Here is a 20,414-nt window from a genome sequence, read left to right as displayed (position 1 = left end):
AAATTTGTAGGTATCCAATCCAATTTTTTTCTTTTACAAATAAGAAGACAAATTTAAGACTTAAATGACTTATTCAAGATTTTTTAGCTATTTAATGGCAGAGTTGGTCATAGAACTGAGGTTTCCTGAGTATTTCTGTTTTTCTGCCGTATGTTTCCTTCAAGTCTTAAAATAATGTTTCTATCTACTTTCCATCTTCTGAAGCAACTTGCATTTAAGAATCACTGTTTAGCCATATTATGTAGTTTTGAATAGCAGGTATGATACTCACAAGTAAAGCGAGGCAGTTGGACTAGTAGTTGATATTTCATGTTTCTTTTGGCACTGATAGCCTCTAATTCCAAGCTATATATTGAATGTCCTCATATGCATGAAAGTTATATATATTTAATATACATTGAAACTTTAAAATAATACATAGACTTTGTTCTAGATTTTCTGTAATAAGTAATATAAAGAAAACTTAGTCCTATCTAGAAATTATTGCAGTTAGCATCTGATATATTTATTTTGAAGAACTTGTATCTTTATATAATATCACAATAATCATGTAAATTTATGTTAGTATGTATATAAATATGTGCAGTTATTTCTTTTTTTTAAAGATTTATTTATTTATTTTGGCAGGGGAGGAAGGGAGCGGAAGGTCAGAGGGAGAGGGAGAGAATCTCAAGCAGACTCTCCACTGAGTGCGGAGCTGACACGGGGCTCGGGTCTCATGACCCTGAGATCATGACCTGACTGAAATCAAGAGTTGGACACTTAACTGACTGAGCCACCCAGGCACCCCTTTGCACCATTATTTTTAACTACCTACCAGATAGCCAGTATTCCCTGAAATTTTATGGGTATCACAACCTATTATGTGCAAAACTAACTTACTCTCTTGCCTTTACTGCACTCCTCTTACACCTCATTTGTGGCTGCTCTTCTGCCTTACTTTCTATAGCCAGTTGGAGATCAAGTCTTTGCTGTACTATTTGGTAAATAGCTCTTTAAAAAAAAAAAAAAGATTTTATTTATTTATTTGAGAGAGAGAGAGAGCATGAGAGAGGGGACGGTTAAAGGGAGAAGCAGACTCCCTGCAGGGAGCCTAGTGCTGGACTCGATCCTGGGACTCCAAGATCATGACCTGAGCCAAAGGCAGTCGTTTAATCAACTGAGCCACCCAGGCGCCCCAGTAAATAGCTCTTTATTCCTTCTGCTATATTTCTATGGCCACTGCTTCAGCGTAAGCCCTTTATGATCTCTGTCCTAGCTAATTGGAGGAGCTTCTCAACAGTTCTCTTTTCATTTTTTCCACTCTCTCTGGTCCATCTTGCATACTGCTGTCAAAGTTTTTTTTTTTAAAAAACAAGGAGCAAGTACCATTACTCCATTAATGACACACCTCTTTTGAATCTGACTCCATTTAGCCTATGGTACAAGACTCTTTACACCTTTGTGAGGGTAGCAGTTGTTTACAGCAACTTTTTGGACTCTAATCTCTGTTGTCATGTTGGTTTAACTCTGTATTTCCCTACCATTTCACATATTTTCACATACAAATCTGAGCCCTGTGACTAATTCTTAAAGGAAGCAGTCAACTCTAAGGTACCTGCTGTAGCTATGATAACTCTGTGGATGAGCTTTATAGAAACATTTTCCGTAACCAGGGTTGGACACTAAGCTCCATGGTATGGCCAGCGGGTGACAGGGTGCCTACTGTCTCCGCTGTCTGTATCAGCGTAAGACGAGCTAAGAATGTTGTCAAAGTGGGTTGAGGGAGTTGCTACAGTTACTGTTTTTAGACATTGACAAGTAAATGAGGAATTCAGAAATGGTTCTAGATTGATTTTTGAAGGAGAGCTTTGTCTGATTACTTGACAAAGCTTCCAAACAGAATAGTAAGTGTACAATTTAAAAGCAAATTCAGGTGTTAATCTAGGGGTCTTATGCTTGTGGTAAAACTGTTTCACTCACTGAAAATACATTGACTTCCATTGTAAAATGTAACAAAGTGTAGGCAAAAATAATGGAACAAAAAACAGTAGCATTCTATTACTATTTGAATTTAAAATCTCTTTTAAAATATAATTATTCATACCATGAATAGCCAGAGCAGTCTTGAAAAAAAAGAACAAACCTGGAGACACCACAATCTTTGATTTCAAACTATATTACAAAGCTGTAGTAATCAAAACAGTATGTTATTGGCATAAAAACAGACACATAGACCAATGGAACAGAATAGAGAGCTAGAAATAAATCCACACATACATGTTCAGTTAATTTATGATAAGGAGCCAAGAATATACAAGGGGAAAGGATAGTCTCTTTAAGAAATGGTGATGGGAAAACTGTATAGCCCACATGCAAAAGAATGAAACTCGACCACTGTCTTTCAGCATACACAAAAAAGTAACTCAAAATGGATTAAAGACTTGAACATAAGACCTAAACCCATAAATCTCCTGGAAGAAAACATAGGTAGTAGGGACCTTGACATAGGTGATGATTTTTTTCATTTGACACCAAAAGCAAAAACAGCAAAAGCAAAAATAAGTGAGACTACATCAAACTGAAAAGTTTCTTATAGCAAAGGAAGGAAACCATCAGCAAAATGAAAGGCATCCTACTGAATGGGAGAAAATATTTAAAAGTCATATATCTGATAAGAGGCTGATATTCAAAATATATAAAGAACCCATATAACTCAATAGCAAAAAAAACCAAAAATGGACAGAAATTCTAAGTAGACATTTTTCTAAAGAAGACATATGGATGAGCCACAAGTATATAAAAGATGCTCAACATCATCAATTATAAGGGAAATACAAAGCAAAACCACAGTGAGATATCGCCTTACCTGTTAAAATAGCTATTATCAAAAAGACAAGAAATAACAAGTATTGGTGAGGATGTAGAGAAAAGGGAACCCGGTACATTGTTGGTGGAAATGTAAATTGCTACAGCCACTGTGGAAAACAGTACAGAGGTTTTGAAAAAAAATTAAGAATAGAACTACCATATGACCCAGCAATTCATATATACACACATATATATGTATATATAATGGAGTATTGTTCAGTCATGAAAAAGAAGGAAATCTTGCCATTTGCAACAACATTGATGGACCTTGAGGGTATTATGCTAAGTGAAATAAGTCAGACAGAGGAGGACAAATACGTATGACCTCACTTATATGTGGAATCTGAACAAACAAAAAACAAAAACAAAGCTCATAAGAAAAAAAGCTCATAGATACAGAGAACAGAATAGGGGTTGCCAGAGGTGGGATGGGGGGTGGGAGAGTGAATGGGGTCAGAAGCTACAGACTTACAAAATAGGTCAAGGGAATGCAGCATGGTGACTATAGTTAATTATACTGTGTTGTATATTTTAAAGTTGATGAGAGACCAGATATTAAAAGTTCTCATCACAAGAAAAAAATTTTTTGTAAGTGTATATGGTGATGGATGTTAACCAGGCTTATTGTGGTGATCATTTCACGGTGTATACAAATATCAAATCATTATATTGTATACCTGTAACTGTTATAATATCATCATATTATAAGTTGATTGTACTTCAATATAAAAATTATATCATAATTTTATGAAATTTATGATATAAATATTTTACAACAGATTTACTAAAAAGTCTTAAGAGATCTTATTAAATAATTAGTTGTTAACACTTAATTATTTCCTAAAACTTAGGAGGAAATATACCTTTTACTGTCGTACTAATCTTAGCCCAAACATCTCTTCACAGTTATAAAGGAGATTATGTTATTTTAGGAAGAGGCCCTAGTGATGGCTAAGTTATTTTCAATAAATGTTTAACTATTAGATTTACTACTGGATCTTCCTGTCATCTAAGGCTGTTTTAATTAGACCATGGCTTCAACTGAAAGTCTTCCAAAGGTGGTGGGGGGAGAAGAAGAGAAGGAGGAAAAGGAAGGAGAGAGAGGTAGGAGGAGCTGTCAACCGTGGGGGTGGGGTAATGGGAAAGCAGGTCCTACGAAGAGGGGGGAAGGACCCTCTTTGACTGCAAGCAGGATGAGACCCAGAAGCTAATACTCTGCCTTTGAGCGGTGCTTTTTCCACCTGCTCTGGGGGCAGCTGTTCATGAATGGAGCGTCACAGTAGCTGTTCTTGGCACCGCTGGGTTGGTCTGACTCTGCGCTGCCTCTAGAGGGCAACTCATAGCCTGTGTCTGCATAGAGTGTGCTTCATCCTTGGCTCTGTACAAGAAAGAACTATTTTTTCGAGGTCCTTGTTTAAGGACCTTTAATATTATACTCTGTGGAGTTATAAAACTAGTAGTATGGCTCAAAGCATAATATTCCTGGCTACCTTTTCAGCTCTGTTTGGCATCTAGATCTACTGACTTGTTTTTGGTTTAGATGGACACTCAGGTGCTCAGGATTCCTTCCCAGTATGTTTCAACTCACTGAAACAAATCCATTGCCATACCCTCCTTCCTGCATCTAAGGGACTTGGCATCAGCCAAATGTTTTGACTTTCTTTTCCTTTGACTTTTTTTTTTTTTTTAAAGATTTTATTTATTTGACAGAGAGAGAGAGAACACAAATAGGCAGAGTGGCAGGCAGAGGGAGAGGGAGAAGCAGGCTCTCTGCTGAGCGGGGAGCCAGATGTGTGGCTCGATCCCAGGACCCCAGGATCATGACCTGAGCCGAAGGCAGCCGCTTAACCGACTGAGCCACCCAGGCGCCCCTCCTTTGACTTTCTTTACCTTGAGGCAAAGGTCATAAGCTTTTGGTCTTTGGGCCAAAGTGTATTTTACCAGACTGATAAAATAAAAGGCTTTTTTTTTTTTTTAATAAACATGGAAAAATTGGGGATTTTACGTTAATACATGGATTTCTGGCTTTTCTTGGAGAATCAAAAGATGTGGCAACACTGGACTCGATTTGCAGCTGCAGCTGGAGCTGAGTAGTGGCTGTACCTTTTAGACTAGCACATATTCTTCTGCTCACCAAGTCCCCACCTAGCCTGGCATCTGAGTTTGTAATCCTTGGAGTACTACATGTATTAAAAATGAGTCATAAATATGGTTTTATAGTTTGTAAAGTAAGCATACTATCAGACTCTTAATAATTCTCCCTGAAATAACAGATGTAAAACTTATTCCAAATACAGGATGTAGGTAGATTAAATTGTTAGTATTCTTCTGTAATTAGCTCTCACAAACAGAAACTTAGTACTTCCCTTAGTTTGACCCAAAGAATGCACATACCACACCAGACACAAATTAAAGATGAGTAAAAGGTGCAAGTCTGTACTCATGGATTTCTGAAAAAGTGAGTGTTTGGGAAAAAATTTGTAAGTTAAAGAAAAAAAGAAGTAAGGAGCCTGCATTATATATTCAGTCATACCTCAAGTAAATTCAGTATATAAAAAGACTCCTAGAAAATGAGCAGCACAAAACAAGAAAAAGAAGAAAATTATGACAAAACTGTTTAAAAATATTATATAACAAGAACTCATGTTCACCCTGGTAATTTAAGGATCCTTAATCACTTTTATTTTAATCTGTATTTAAATTAAAAAAAAAACCTTATTGGGCTATTTTTTATTAAAGTATAATTAACATATAGTATTAGTTCGGATACATGATATGATTCAGCAATTCTATACATTAATGCTCACACGATAAGTGTACTCTTAATCCCCTTTATCAATTTCACTCATTCCCCCTGCCCCCCACTTTTCCCTCTGGCAACCACCAGTTTGTTCTCTTTATTAGAGTCTGTTTTTTCATTTGTCTCTTTTTTTATTTGTTCATTTGTTTGTTTTGTTTCTTAAATTTCACATATGAGTGAAATCACTAAATTCCACATTTGAGTGAAATTATTTAATAATTGTTTTTCTCCATCTGACTTATTTCATTTAGCATTATATGCTCTAGGTTCCAGCCATGTTGTTGCAAGTGGCAAGATCTCATTCTTTTTTGTGGCTGAGTAATATTCCATTGTGTATTTGTACCACATCTTCTTTATCCATTCATCTGTCACTGGACACGGGTTGCTTTCACACTTTGGCTCTTGTAAATAATGCTAGAGTAAACTTAGGGGTGCATGTATCTTTGCAAATTAGTTTTTATTTTCTTTGGTTAAATACTCAATAGTGGGATTACTGAATCATATGGTAATTCTATTTTTCATTTTTTGAGGAACCTCCATACTGTTTAGTCACTCCCACTAAACTTGGATTTGAAGGCTTTTTTTTCCCCCCAGATGATCAGTATTAGGAATAAAGTTAATCACTTTCTTGGATGCCCTACTCACATGCTCAGACTCTGACCTCCCTCTGTCCCCATGGTAGGAGGTTTTGTCTAAGGATGCTCCTTACTTTGCTCACATTCCAGATTCTACTCTGAGCCACCATATCAGCATCACTAAGCACTTTTCTTGGTTTCCTCTTCAAGAAGGAAAGGGAGGGGCGCCTGGGTGGCTCAGTCGTTAAGCGTCTGCCTTCGGCTCAGGTCCTGATCCTGGGGTCCTGGGATTGAGCCCTGTATTGGGCTCCCTGCTCTGTGGGAAGCCTGCTTCTCCCTCTCTCTCCCTGCTTGTGTTCCCTCTCTCGCTGTGTCTCTCTCTGTCAAATAAATAAAATCTTAAAAACAACAAAAAAAAAAAAAAGGAAAGGGAGGAAGAGGAGGTTGAAGAGTATATCTAGTTTTTTAAAGCAAAATTCCATTTAAATATTTTTTTCATATTGCCACAAAATATAAATATACAGCGCATTCACTTTTAAAAATTTCCCCTGTAAGATTTTATCGTATCTGTCATATTATACCTTTATCTTGAATAATATACATATAAATCTCTCCTCTTTTTTTTAGGGCTCTCCAAAAAATGTGGAATCCTTTGCATCTATGCTGAGACATTCTCCTCTTACACAAATGGGACCTGCCAAGGATAAACTAGTCATTGGACGAATCTTCCATATTGTAGAGAATGATCTTTATATAGATTTTGGTGGCAAGTTTCATTGTGTATGTAGAAGACCAGAAGTGGATGGAGAGTAAGTAGAATCATTTCCACATGTTTTAAGAGTGTTGATAAAAGTTGAGATACCTCAAAAGTATTATTGAACTTTAATTGGTGATTTGCTAAAAGACAAAATATGTTTTATTTCTCTTCATTATGCTAGTTAGGGAAGTTAGGTGGGATTCATGTCATGTCATTTTAGTCACATTAGGCTAGATTCATATCTTCTCAAAGCAGTGAGAGCACTTTTGGGGAAGATTTTGATGTTCATCCTGGTAATAAACTATTCCCCACCATAAAATTAAAACCAGCTTTATAGTAATACATGCTACTCAGGGCATTTTACATATAACCTTTTTAGCCTCTTCCTCTGTTCCACAGTCTTCTGCTTTTCAGAGAAGCCTCCCTTTCTACTTCTCCATGCTCCTTTCTTCTCCTGCTACCAAATTCCGATGCTTTATCATTTTCTTTTCTTATTTTGTATCTTCTCTCGGGATTATAATTTTTCCTACTATAGAACAGAATTCATTCTGTTTATAGCCTATAAATAAAGATATTTGGGAGTATAAGTATGCACTGGGGAAACCTTTAAGGTGGGAGAGCTAGGAGTAGAATATCAAGAGTGAAAGGAGATATGGAACTAAGATTCTGGGATTGGAAAACAATAGTAAGCAGTATAGAAATGATTTTTTCCCATCAGTTTTTAATGTGCCCATTTTAAAGATTTTTTTTTATTTATTTATTTGAGAGAGAGAGAATGAGAGACAGAGAGCATGAGAAGGAGGAAGGTCAGAGGGAGAGGCAGACTCCCCGCTGAGCAGGGAGCCCGATGCAGGACTTGATCCCGGGACTCCAGGATCATGACCTGAGCCGAAGGCAGTCACTCAACCAACTGAGCCACCCAGGCGCCCTAATGTGCCCATTTAAAAAATTTCAGTATTGGGGCACCTGGGTGGCTCAGTTGTTTAAGCAACTGCCTTCGGCTCAGGTCATGATCCTGGAGTCCCGGGATCGAGTCCCGCATCTGGCTCCCTGCTCAGCGGGCAGTCTGCCTCTCCCTCTGACTCTCCCCCTCTCATGCTCTGTCTCTATCACTATCTCTCTCAATAAATAAATAAAAATCTTAAAATAAAATAAAATAAAATAAAAATTTCAGTATTTCTGATACCAGGATGTATCTTAGAGTTGATGTTATGTTGACTTAATTGGCCATGTTTTTTATTCTTAATAGTACATAAAGTAATGGTGAATCTAGTACTCAGTGGCATCTTAGGATGAATTACAGTGATTAAGAAGTTTGTGATGTTTAAGAATGAGTCATATTGTAGAAATGAATAGGGAAAGAATCTGCTCTAGATCTAAGAGAGCAGTTATGAAAATGGGTTGCCTCTCTGCTGAGAGTTCTGGATATCTAGAGGTCCAGTTGATAACTGGGCTCAAATGATTGGAAGACATGAACTCATTCTTCCTGAATCTGAATTGGACCTGACAAACTTAGTACAAATTTCCTCAGATCAGTGGCATGGGAATATTTAATAACTAGTTCTCCAATAAAAAAGGCCCTGATTTGCCAATTTCTGTAGTCTAAAATACTCCCACCATGGCCAATCTTAAGTTACCAATGTAATGTCCCTGAATGCAGAGTTGGGAATATGTGTACACAGTCAGCTCCCGCAAGGTGGTGCAGTCTGGCTCCAGCACACCTCTACCTCAGATAATCACAAGCTAGACAGTGTCTTACAAGGTAAGTGCCATGAACCAGGTCATACCTGGGGAAGAAAACGGGCTGCTTATGCTACCCGGCATTGAGAGGTAATGGCTCAAGATAGCCTGTCTTGATATATCAAATAACATACACGCTTAGTCAAAAATAGTAAGAACTCAAGAAATTTCTAAGTAGAGTAAGTCTGTCAATGCAGATATTAACACTGTCTATCTGTTGTGTAATGGGTCATCGAAGGGATTAAATCAGATAATATATGTAAAGTTATGTAAAGTTAAAGATTAGTGACTGGCATATAATAAACAGATGCTACTATTATTACTATTCTTGAAATCCTCGTGATTTGGGTTTTTGTGAACTAATGATGACATTCCTCAAGAATTCCTATTGAGGAGGGTTTATGCAGGAGGCAACTATGAAGATTTGTGGTCCTAAAGTTATCCTTCAAGAGGGGCATCCTAAGCTCTTGGATACTGTCAGTAGTGGCTGTGGCAGATCATTTCTCATTAATAGAAAAATATATCATTTTCTATATTTAAAAGTGACGTACTGTTTTATTTTATGCAAAGAAATCTTCTCATCTCCTCCTTGCAATGGATAAGCTTTTCATCATGCTCCCATGGGTGCTACCCAGGTGCAATGGCCATCTTTATTTTTACAAGCTGACCTAACTTGCAGCCAGAACATCAGGTATTAACTTTACAAAAAATACATTTTACAGATAACTCTGCTGAATTATGAATATTTCACCTGCTCAGTCAGATTTATTACAAGTTGCAAATGTAGTATACATGTTTCCTTATGTTTGTGGAAGGAATTTTATGATATTTATTTCATGGGTATTTATTTCTTTGTGGATATTCTTTTATGTATGCTGTTCTTTTTCACCATTTCATTACAATTTTAAAACATTAGTTTTGTCATTATGTTATATGTTTGAGCATAATATTAAAGAATGCCTTAGGGACTAGAATGTCTGATTTGATTCTCAGGCCATACTTACTGCATCACAGAATTTTAAGTACCAGTGTTCGTGACTAGATATTTCTCTAGTAAGTGCCATAATATGGTTTGAATTTATTTTATGTACAGTATAGCTTTAAATGGTTAAATACTCGAATTTGTTGCAACATTTATTGTCTTAATTTTTCATTGACAACTAATGCCGTAGAAGCACGTGTTCTGTTACAGAAGTTACTATGTGCTTGAAGCAACCTCACCTCCACATGCATTCCTGCCAGCTAAGTGATCTGTTTAACAATTGTTTGTTTGGGGTCAGACGGATGGCTCATAATAATTTTGCAAGTAAATTGTCTAGCCTGTGGAGCAGTCACTGTATTAGAGTCTTTTTTTGTGTACTTAGCAGAGTTAAATGCCTGCATCTCTTTGTTTTGTAGTTACTTGCAACAGTTAACCTTTCAACTCCTGCTTCCATCTGACTGCCTAGGATCCAATCATTCTCACCAGAGACTCCCACTTCACCTTCCAAATAACTCAGAATCAGTACCTTCATGACTGAGGATCATGAAGAGGGGCAGTCTTACTGGTGCAGGAGTTGATTTGTTTGTTCATCCATTCATTGATTCATTCACTAAATATTTACTGGACCTCTTCAGTTTGGCAGGCACTGTCGTAGGGGCTGGTAAACTAGTCAGACTAGCTCTTTGTCTGCTCTCATGAAGTTGGGGCAACAACTTCTACTGGAGGGAAAGAGAATATATAGTAAAAAAGTACACAAATCAATTTTAAAAATTGGTAATTACATGAGTAAAAAGGGATACTATGGTGACAAAATGGCGGGTAGAAGATAATAGTAGTTAGGAAAGGGCTTTGACTTCTACTTGTATTGTTGAAAGTCTGAAATACCCTCAGAGTGCTTTTCTTTTTCTTTTAATAATAAACAAGAGTCAAGGCTTAAGTTCTAGTCATCTCTGGTCCTACAAGACCGGTCATGTTATTTCTAATAATGTGCTAAGGGGAGTAGTTCACTTTAGCCAAGAATTGAACTGAATAGTTTGGTGACTTTCATTCCCTTCCTGTCTATGTGTACATACCCTAATGGCTATGTAGGTAACAATTATAGCTCTATATCTGCATACATTGTTTTCTGGGGAGAAACTTTCTGTCTGAGCAAATCCTTTGTTGTCCAGTTTTTAATTCATCATGGAAAGAAGGTTTATACTTTTCACAGAACATTTATTAAATTTCTTGATTTCTATATGTAGAAATGCTTAGGTTATTTCCAAAACCCTTCCCTAGGTCTCTTATAGCTACCTGTCACTTATGCTTTGAAAGTATTGAGGCGCCTGGGTGGGTCAGTTGGTTAAGTGTCCGACTTTTGATTTTGACTCAGGTCATGATCTCAGGGTTGTGAGATTGAGCCCTGCATCGGGCTCCACGCTGTGCATGGAGCCTGCTTTAGATTCTCTCTCCCTCTCCCTCTGCCCCTTCTCCCTCTCACCCCCCCCCCAAAATAAAAAAGGAAAGAATTATAGAAAAGTGTGTCAGATCAGCATAAATACTGTTTCAGTTACTTTGCTTTTCTACCTGTATCCAGGACAAATTGTAGGTGGGAAATAATTTTATTTAGATCTTACCTGTTATCTTTCTAGGTGACAGGAAGATGATAATATCGAATGAGAAAGTAAGGAGATCCAGCTAGGTCTCTGCTCATCCCCTTTTCATACTTACAAATTTAGATTATATGACTAGATAGAACAGCTTTTTGGGCTGGACACATGTTTGCTCTCTACCTCTTTGATGTCAGGCTGCCTCTGAGTAGATTTTAGGAGGGTAACTGAATAATGGCAGAACTTCTTGCTTTGATACATTTACTTAAGAGACTACAAATAAGATGTAGATATTTACATAATTTGTTCATCATTCATCAACCTGACCTGTTTTTTTAATCCCTTTTGAGATTAAAAATTTTTTTTTCTCTTCAGTTTGACTTTCGTGTCATTGAATCTCTTCTACTTTAGGACAGTTTAAATTAATTAAGTGCAAAGAAAAATAACTCAAATTTAATAAAATACCCAGTTTAGCAAAATATTTTAATTTTTTCATTATTTTTAAGATTTTTTATTAAGTTTTTTATTTTAATTCCAGTATAGTTAACATACAGTGTTATATTAGTTTTAGGTGTACAATATAGTGAATCAGTGATTCTCTACATTACTCAGTGCTCATCATGGTAAGTGTAATCTTTAATCCCCATCACCTGTTTCACCCATCCTCCCCCCCGCCTCCTCCCCTCTGGTAACCATCCGTTTGTTCTCTATAGTGAAGAGTCCGTTTCTTGGTTTGTCTCTTCTCTCTCTTTTTTTCCTTTTGCTCATTTGTTTCTTAAATTCCACATGGGTCAAATCATGGTATTTGTCTTTCTCTGAGTGACTTATTTCACTTAGCATTATACTCTCTAGCTCTATCCATGTTGTTGCAAATTGCAAGATTTCGTTCTTTTTTATGGCTGAATAATATTCCACTCTATATGTATATACCATTTCTTCTTTATCCATTCATCTATCAGTGGACACTTGGGCTACTTCTATAATTTGGCTGTTGCAATACTGCAATAAACATAGGGCTGCATATATCCCCTTGAATTAGTGTTTTTGTGTTTGGGGGTAAATACCCAGGAGTACAATTACTAGATCATAGGGTAGTTTTATTTTGAACTTTTTGAGGGACCTGCATACTATCTTCCACAGTGGCTGCACCACTTTGCATTCCCTCCAACAGTGCACGAGGTTCCTTTTTCTCCACATCCTCGCCAACATTTGTTGTTTCTTTCATTATTGCTTTTACTATAGTTTCAAACTTAGAGCAGCTGATAAGAATCAGAAACTATTTTGGTTAACTGAATATTCTAATTAGCTAAGTAATATCCTTTTAATAAGTTCTATAACTTTTTTGTTTTAATATTTGTTTTTGATTATAGCTTGCTCTGTGCCCAACATGGGGCTTGAATTCACGACCTTCAGATCAAGAGTCACATGCTCTACTGACTGAGCCAGCCACGCATCCCTGATTATAGTTTAAAGGAACACTTTTCAGCCTTTGTCCCAAGAAGCTCTTGAGTTCTGCAGAAAGGCTTCAGAGACTGTTCTGGGGGTAGCTGGGAAGTTCGACCTTACTTTCAGAGTGGCTCTACCCTCATTATTTTATATATTATAATTCTGGGAACATTTTGTTTAAAGAGTCAGGGGGCACCTGGGTGGCTCAGTCAGTAAATGTCTGACTCTTGATTTGGGCTCAGGTCATGATCTCAGAGTCCTGAGATCGAGTGCCACCTTGGGCGCCATGCTCAGTCTGCTGGAGATTCTCTCTCTTCCTCCCCACCCCCCCAGTCCACTCACACACTCGCGTGCTCGCTCTCTCAAATGAATAAATAAATCTTTAAAAAAAAAGTGTAGGGGGGAAATGGTACTATTTCTACCACACACACACACAAAAAAAGGTTTGAAAAACACTTTTAAAAGAAAACTAATTCTAGAAAGACATTATATTAATAGTAACATTCAGAGTATAAGCTATGGTATTTAAGCATGAGTAGAAGTATTGTGATCTACTTAGACTGAGTTGCAAAATAGAAATTAGTAAATTCAGAGATTTTGGAGGTGTGGGTGGGCCTAATTCTAACAATACCAACCTTAAAAGTTTTAACCATTATATTGTTTTTCTTTCATGTCAGATTGTGACTTGAAATCAGAAATCAGATTATGACAATTTAGAATGAATGACTTGCAGGCATTAACTTCTTTGGCAATTATCACTGAATTAACTGACTTGCTAAATTAATCAACATTCTGTTCTCTAAAACCCACTGACTGATACCAACATTAACTGGAAAATTAGAAATTGGTGGTCTTCTGCTATATCTGGTACTTTTGCTTCTTCCAGTTCAGCTATATCTTTAGTTAAAGCTAGTTAGTTGTGTTTGTTCCAAAATCTATTTATATTATTGGTAAGTAATTTTTTGATTATTGTATAAATTCATGAAATATAAGTATGGAAAGTGTTTTTGTTCTTAAGAAAGCTAATTTTAATATTTTGGAAAGACCTTCATAAAGAAGAGATTTTTTGTTGTTGTTGTTAAAGAAACTACTATTGAATTAGTTTGGGCAAGTAAACCATAAAGATGGGGAGGGGGAATCATAAAAATATGGAAGGAATTACTTTCCAAATGCCTTTCTGTTCCTGTTTGGCTTTAAAGTGACTGATTCTGGCAATCCCAGACATTGTAGTAAGGGTATTGCTTATATAAAGACATCAGTGCAGAGCTCCAGTGAGTGGACCTCTCCTCAGCGAGAAGGCCTGGACCTCTATCAGAATATTTGCATTAATTGCTAAACTAATGTCTTCACAGTGTATATGTATGCTTTTTTAATGGATTCTCACTTTAACCTACTTTTCCATGAGCCAACCTACAAGTCAGAAGGCTTCTACTGTGACTTAAAAATATAAAGCACTTTCCTATCATGTGAAACCTGCCTGCCCTTTCTTTAGACATTTTTTCTTCTGTTATTAACACAGCACACAATTTCACAAGATTTGTCCTAGTGTGAATTAAAATTGTTCCCTTTCCATATTCCCATCTGATAAACATAATAGCTAGTTTTTCGAAAACCTACATTTGCACTCTATATGTATTGTCTGGTGGCCACTCTGGAAAACAGTATGGAGGTTCCTTAGGAAGTTAAAAATAGAGCTACCCTATGACCCAGCAATTGTGCTAGGTATTTACCCCAAAGATGCAAATGTGGTGATCCAGTGCCCCTTAATGTTCATAGCAGCATTGTCCACAGTAGCTGGATAAAGAAGATGTGGTATACACACACACATGCACACACACACACAGGAATATTACACAGCCATCAAAAAGGATGAAATCTTGCCATTTACATTGACATGGATGGAACTGGAGGGTATTATGCTGAGAGAATTAAGTCAATCAGAGAAAGACAATTATCATATGGTTTCACTCGTATGTGGAAAATAATAGCATAGAGGATCATAGGGGAAGGGAGGGAAAACTGAATAGGAAGAAATCAGAGAGGGAGACAAACCATGAGAGACTCTGGACTCCTGGAAACAAACTAAGAGTTGCTGACGGGGAGGTGGGTTGGGGGATGGGGTAACTGGGTAACAGGCATTAAGGAGGGCACATGATGTGATGAGCACTGGGTGTTATATGCAACTGATAAATTACTGAACTCTATATCAGAAACTAATGATGTACTGTATGTTGGCTAATTGAATTTAAATTTTAAAAAAAAGGAGGAGATATTTTCTCCATTTTCTAAGCATACTGTGCTGCAGTGACACAGCTGGTAATTAATAAGGCAGGGATTCAAACCTTAGGCTGTGTGTATTCCAACACAGCCCTGGAATGTTCTTTTCACTCTGCTATTCTGCTCTCTAGATCCCACAACATATAGTTACTGAGTATCATAGGACCCTCCTAAAATGGTCTCACATATGAGCCAGTTTTTATACCAGGGACCCTGAAGACAGTGTGGTGGGAAGGCTCTATGGAGGTCTGTTAAAGAATGGTAGGTAGCCTGTTATAATATCCTTGGTTGTGGTGTCCATGATCTAATATGTTTGGATAGTGTCACCACTGATAAGCTAATGACCAGTGGGGTCCAGGCTTTGTTTCAGAATGGATGTGTAACGTAATTATGGTGAGACCTGTAGTCACAGGAGCTGGTTAATGTTTGACAGTGATTCATAACTCAGAGTCACCTGGCTTGGGAATGCTTTATTTCAAAAAAGTTTATTCTTCAAATTGTAGAAAGTTGACTCTTTACATGTAATACTCAATTTTTAATTCTTTGATTCTTTTTATAAAATACGTCATCTACTTTCCTTGAACCTTGTCAGACTTAAAGTAGTTTAGCCTGTTTTTTTGGTCTTTGTTTTTGACAAACCAAGGTCATAATTATAAACATTAATTTCTGTGTTGTATCATAATTCAAATATATAGAATTATTGCTTTTTAGCTACACAACCCTCCAATTTTTGTAGTTTTTGTGTTTTGCCTTTAGATGTCATTATTCTTTCTCTGCTGTTGCACCTGTGTCTCCATTTTTAGCTTTTTTTGAACTTTTAAATTTTCTTCTTCTAATATTCTGATGCCCAGGAAATTGCCCACCAAATTCATTGTGCTTAAAATAAGAGCAGTTAGTATTTGAGTATGACCTCTCAGCCTCTTCTGTAAGTAAAGCATATGTACTTTCAGTACATGGACTTCAACATGTATTTTGACAGCTTCTGAACTCCTCTGCTTAGTTCTCATTGAGTTCTGTGGAGACTTGATGTCACCAGATAAGTAACTTCCTGATAAATGAAGTGTAACTAGGTTGGGGTCTTGTCTGTGTTGATGGCCTGTTCACTGATGCCTTTGATAGGGATTGTCACATCTTAGGACAGTGTTTGTTGAACTAGTCAACATGCTGAGTGTCTTGGACATGAGTATTTATTGTTGTTGAGACTTTAACACCTCCAGTAGGAACACTAGTGAAAATAAGATGGGATTATTGGACCTCAAATACTGTTTGAGATGGTATCAATTCTTACAGTAAATTTGTAAGTAAATGGGTAAATTCCTTAAGAACATTATTAAACCCGAAGTATTGTTTTATATAGCATTGGTTAGTTTGATTGCTTGGATTGTACCTGTAGTACATTTTATCAGTCTCAAGAATTAAGCTGATGATTTTATTATTTTTATTATTTTTTAATTAAGTTTTTATTTTGATTCCAGTATAGTTAACATACAGTGATATGTTAGTTTCAGGTGTACAATATAATGATTCAGCAATTCCATACATCACCCAGTGCTCATCACAAGTGCCCTCCTTAATCCCCATCACCTATTTCACCCATCCTCCCACCCACCTCCCCTCTGGTAACCATCAGTTTGTTCTCTATAGTTAAGAGTCTGTTTTTTGGTTTCTTTCTCTCCCTCTCTCTTTTTTTCCTTTGCTCATTTGTTACTTAAATTCCACATATGAGTGAAATCATATGGTGTTTGTCTTTCTCTAACTTATTTTGCCTATCATAATGCCCTTTTGCTCTATCTGTGTTGTTGCAAATGCAAGATTTCATTTTTTATGGCTGAATAATATTCCATATATATCACATCTTCTTTATCAATTCATTTTATTTTTAAATAAACTAGGTCATGGTGCAGTTTTTCACTGAGTCAGCAAGCATTTAACGAGCAGCTGTCATGTGTCACCTCTGTGTTTAATGCTGTTGATGTTCAGATTAAAGACAGTGCCTGCTTTCAGGGAGCTGATGATTCAGTCAGGGGGATAGAGAAGTAAATCGATATATATTACACTGTGTAAGTTCTTTTTACTGTATCCTACAGGAATGGAGAAGAGGGGATCAGTGATTCTGTTAGGTTGTCAGAGAAGGTTTCCCAGAGGAACTAGCAATTGAATTGAGTTGTAAAGGACCGAGGGTAGGGGATACAAAGTGCAAAAAATGGCTGCACTTGGAAAAGTTTTAAGTGAGAGAGAGCCTGGCCTTTCTGGGAACTCAAGGGGATTAGTCGGCTTAAGTTGAGAAGTGATGAGAGAGTGGGGAGTTGGGCAGGAGGCAGATCTTCAAGGAATTTATATATCATTTTAAAAAATTGGGGCTTTATTCTGAAAGTGATAAAGAGCCATTAAAACATGGACTGGGTTTGTGTTTCAATGAGATCATTCTGGCATTGGTGTGGAACATATATTGGAAGAATGAAATGAGTTAAGCCAATAAAGAAGCTTCTGGAAAGAAGTCATGAGAATGTTAATTAAGTCTGAGGGTCAGGAGAGGAGACTTTCATTAGCAATTTAGGAGATAGAAGAAACAGGTCTTGATGACTAAGTATGGATAGTGAAGTAGAAGTTTTGAATGGTGTTTGATTTAAGATATGAATGACTAGGTGGTTACTAAGTCTGGTTGTTTTGGGTAGGTAGAAGGGGAATGGATTATATTGATATTTTTGTCTGCTTGAAAAATAAAAATTAAAATGCCCAGATTTAGGTCAGTTTTGATTCTCTCATTCCCATTCATAGTCATACTACTTCTGATAAGTATCAGTTAAGGAACATTTCTCTTTTTATTGAAATATAAAATCCTTGTGGGTCAGCCATGCTTATATTTTTGGTTAAAGAGCCAAATTCTCTAAATCTTACTGCATTATTATATTTTAATTTTGATTTTTTAAGAATTGTATATATTTCTGTAAAATCCTAAAGTCCAGTTTTACAGATGAAGTCTATTTATTTATTAATGTGTTAATGAAGATCACATCTTTTAAAGCATTATTTCTACACTGGCATCCCTATCAAAACACACATGATTGACAGTTCTGAAAATTGAAGAGTTTCAAAACAAGCATGATTGGCAGTTCTAAGGTAACTAGCACGTGCACTGAATATTATTTGTACTTTTGTTTGACATTAAGGTAGAAAAAACGAGCTAATTTCCCAGTCTTTGTTTCTATTTCAGGTTGTATGATATATAGGGTCAAATAAAGAGTGGGATGGATATTGAACGTTTCAAAGACTGAGGTTTTCAAGATGTGTTGGTGGGGGAAAAGAGAAAATAAGATTTTGAATTAAGTGGTTCTCTTATTCCAGAGGACATGGTACACAATTAAAAAGTATGAACATTTTGAAATAGATTTGTGATTGAAAATCATTCTATCATATTTTCTTAACAGAGCTCTGCTTATTTTTTTTAGGATAAAAGAGCATTTATTATATTTAACTTTTTAGTAAGAAGCCTTAAGAATATGTGTAAATTATAAATTATGATCCCAGAAGTGTTCTAAGTTCATGAAACACATGTAGTCAGGCTTTTGAATAGCATTAGACTTAATAACAACAACAAAACCAAGCTGACAGATAAAGAGAACAGATTGGTGTTTGCCAGAGGTAGGGGGTAGGGGGTGGGCAAAATGGGTGATGGGGGGTCAAAAGGTACAAATTTCAGTTATAAATAAGTCATGGGGATGTGATGTATTGCATGGTGACTATAGTTAATAATACTGTATTGCATATTTGAAAGTTGCTAAGAGTAGATCTTAAAAGTTCTCATCAAGGAAAAAAAATGTCTTGTATAACTATGTATGGTGACGACGTTAACTAGACTTACCATGGTGATCATTTCACAATATATACGAATATCAAATCATTATGTTGTACACCTGAAATTGATATGTTACATATGTCAGTTATACCTCAGTAAAAAAAAAAATGTTTTTAATGAAGAGCATTAGAGGTTCTTTTTACCCCCCTCAGATATATGGCATAGCGGTGTTCTATTGGATTGATTTGTTCTATTAGATTCTATCTTTTTTTTAATTATTATTATTATTTTTATTGTTATGTTAATCCCCATACATTACATCATTAGTTTTAGATGTAGTGTTCCATGATTCATTGTTTGTGCATAACACCCAGTGCTCCATGCAGAACGTGCCCTCCTCAATACCCATCACCAGACTAACCCATCCTCCCACCCCCCTCCCCTCTAGAACCCTCAGTTTGTTTTTCAGAGTCCATCATCTCTCATGGTTCGTCTACCCCTCCGATTTCTGCCCCCTTCATTCTTCCCCTCCTGCTATCTATTAGATTCTATCTTGATTGATGTATAAAATTGATTTGCTTCGTATAGCATATTCACATATGTATTAGTCTAGAGATTGTGTAAATTAAATATCTAATAAGTTTGCCATATATGCTTTCCCAGGACTGTAAAGGTTAAAAGTGAATCTGGAAACTACTATGGTGGCTGCTTATTAAGGAATGTAAGCAATTAAGTGTTCCCACAAAAGCTTTGAAGTTAATACCTTAATAGGATGAAGAGGAGAAAAAGTCAAGGCTGCACTCCCTACAATTGGTTCAGGCTGTAGTTCTATTGACTTAAGAATAGACTTTAGAAAAATTAAAACCTATCTTAAATAGAAAGTGTAAGTTCTACTTTAGTTTGTAGAATTTTGTATTAATTTAGATTGCCACTTTATAACATCTAGAAACTCTCAGGGACCCGGGATTTCAGTATGTATTCTGTAATTTGTGGTTAATAATAAGAATAATAGCTAACGTTTGTTAAGCACTCTATGCTAGCACATTACTGAGTTTTGTATGTATTATTTTCTTTAATCTTTTTATTACTCTATGGTAGATACTATTAGAATCTTCATTTAAAAAACACTGAAGAAACAAAGGCCACAGAGATTTTAAGTCATTTCCCCAAGGGTAGCAGCTAGTAAGTAAGCAGACCTGAGACAGTGTAGCTCCATATTGTTATCCACTACTTTATACTGATCAAATACACTTCCCGTGTGTGTGTGTGTGTATGATTTGTTAATTTTTTCAGCAAATATTTATCGAGTATCTTAATTACAGTGTGCTGAATGCACTTTAAATGCACTGTATGATGTCTTTAGGAGGAAGGGTGCATAGAGCACAGTAACACAGGAATTTAGGGATAAATGCCTACATGAATGATGTGGTTGAGCACAAAAATCAGAGGAGAAGCTGGAGAAATAAAAGTTGAAATGGTTTCATTAAAAAAAGGGCCTTCTCAAAGAGAGGAAACTTTAGCTAGATTCTGAAGGATAGGGGGAGGGGTGTTAGGAGATGGATAGTAAAAGGACATCTGTGGGGGAAAAGCATGAGTAATGGC

The 20,414-nt window shown here is 36.4% G+C and overlaps 1 protein-coding gene across 2 annotated transcripts in view; it reads left to right on the top strand.

The window, feature by feature from the left end:
- Positions 1–20,414, top strand: part of MRPS28 (mitochondrial ribosomal protein S28) — a 117,297-nt gene that overhangs the window by 15,775 nt on the left and 81,108 nt on the right. The window contains exons 2-3 of one of the 2 annotated variants that reach the window (XM_035011416.1): positions 6,853–7,034; positions 9,293–11,081. In XM_035011416.1, coding sequence (XP_034867307.1) covers positions 6,853–7,034; positions 9,293–9,389 — 279 coding nt within the window. In that variant the 3' untranslated portion in view covers positions 9,390–11,081. Of the gene's footprint in view, positions 1–6,852; positions 7,035–9,292; positions 11,082–20,414 lie in introns of those variants that run through there. The other variant, XM_035011415.1, reaches the window with a different exon arrangement.

The sequence above is a fragment of the Mirounga leonina genome, unplaced genomic scaffold (assembly GCF_011800145.1).
Source record: "Mirounga leonina isolate KUSES-001 unplaced genomic scaffold, KU_Mleo_1.0 Mir_165, whole genome shotgun sequence".
NCBI lineage: Eukaryota > Metazoa > Chordata > Mammalia > Carnivora > Phocidae > Mirounga > Mirounga leonina.
The sequence above is the reverse complement of the archived record's forward strand: the minus strand, read 5'-3'. Positions and strand labels throughout refer to the sequence as shown.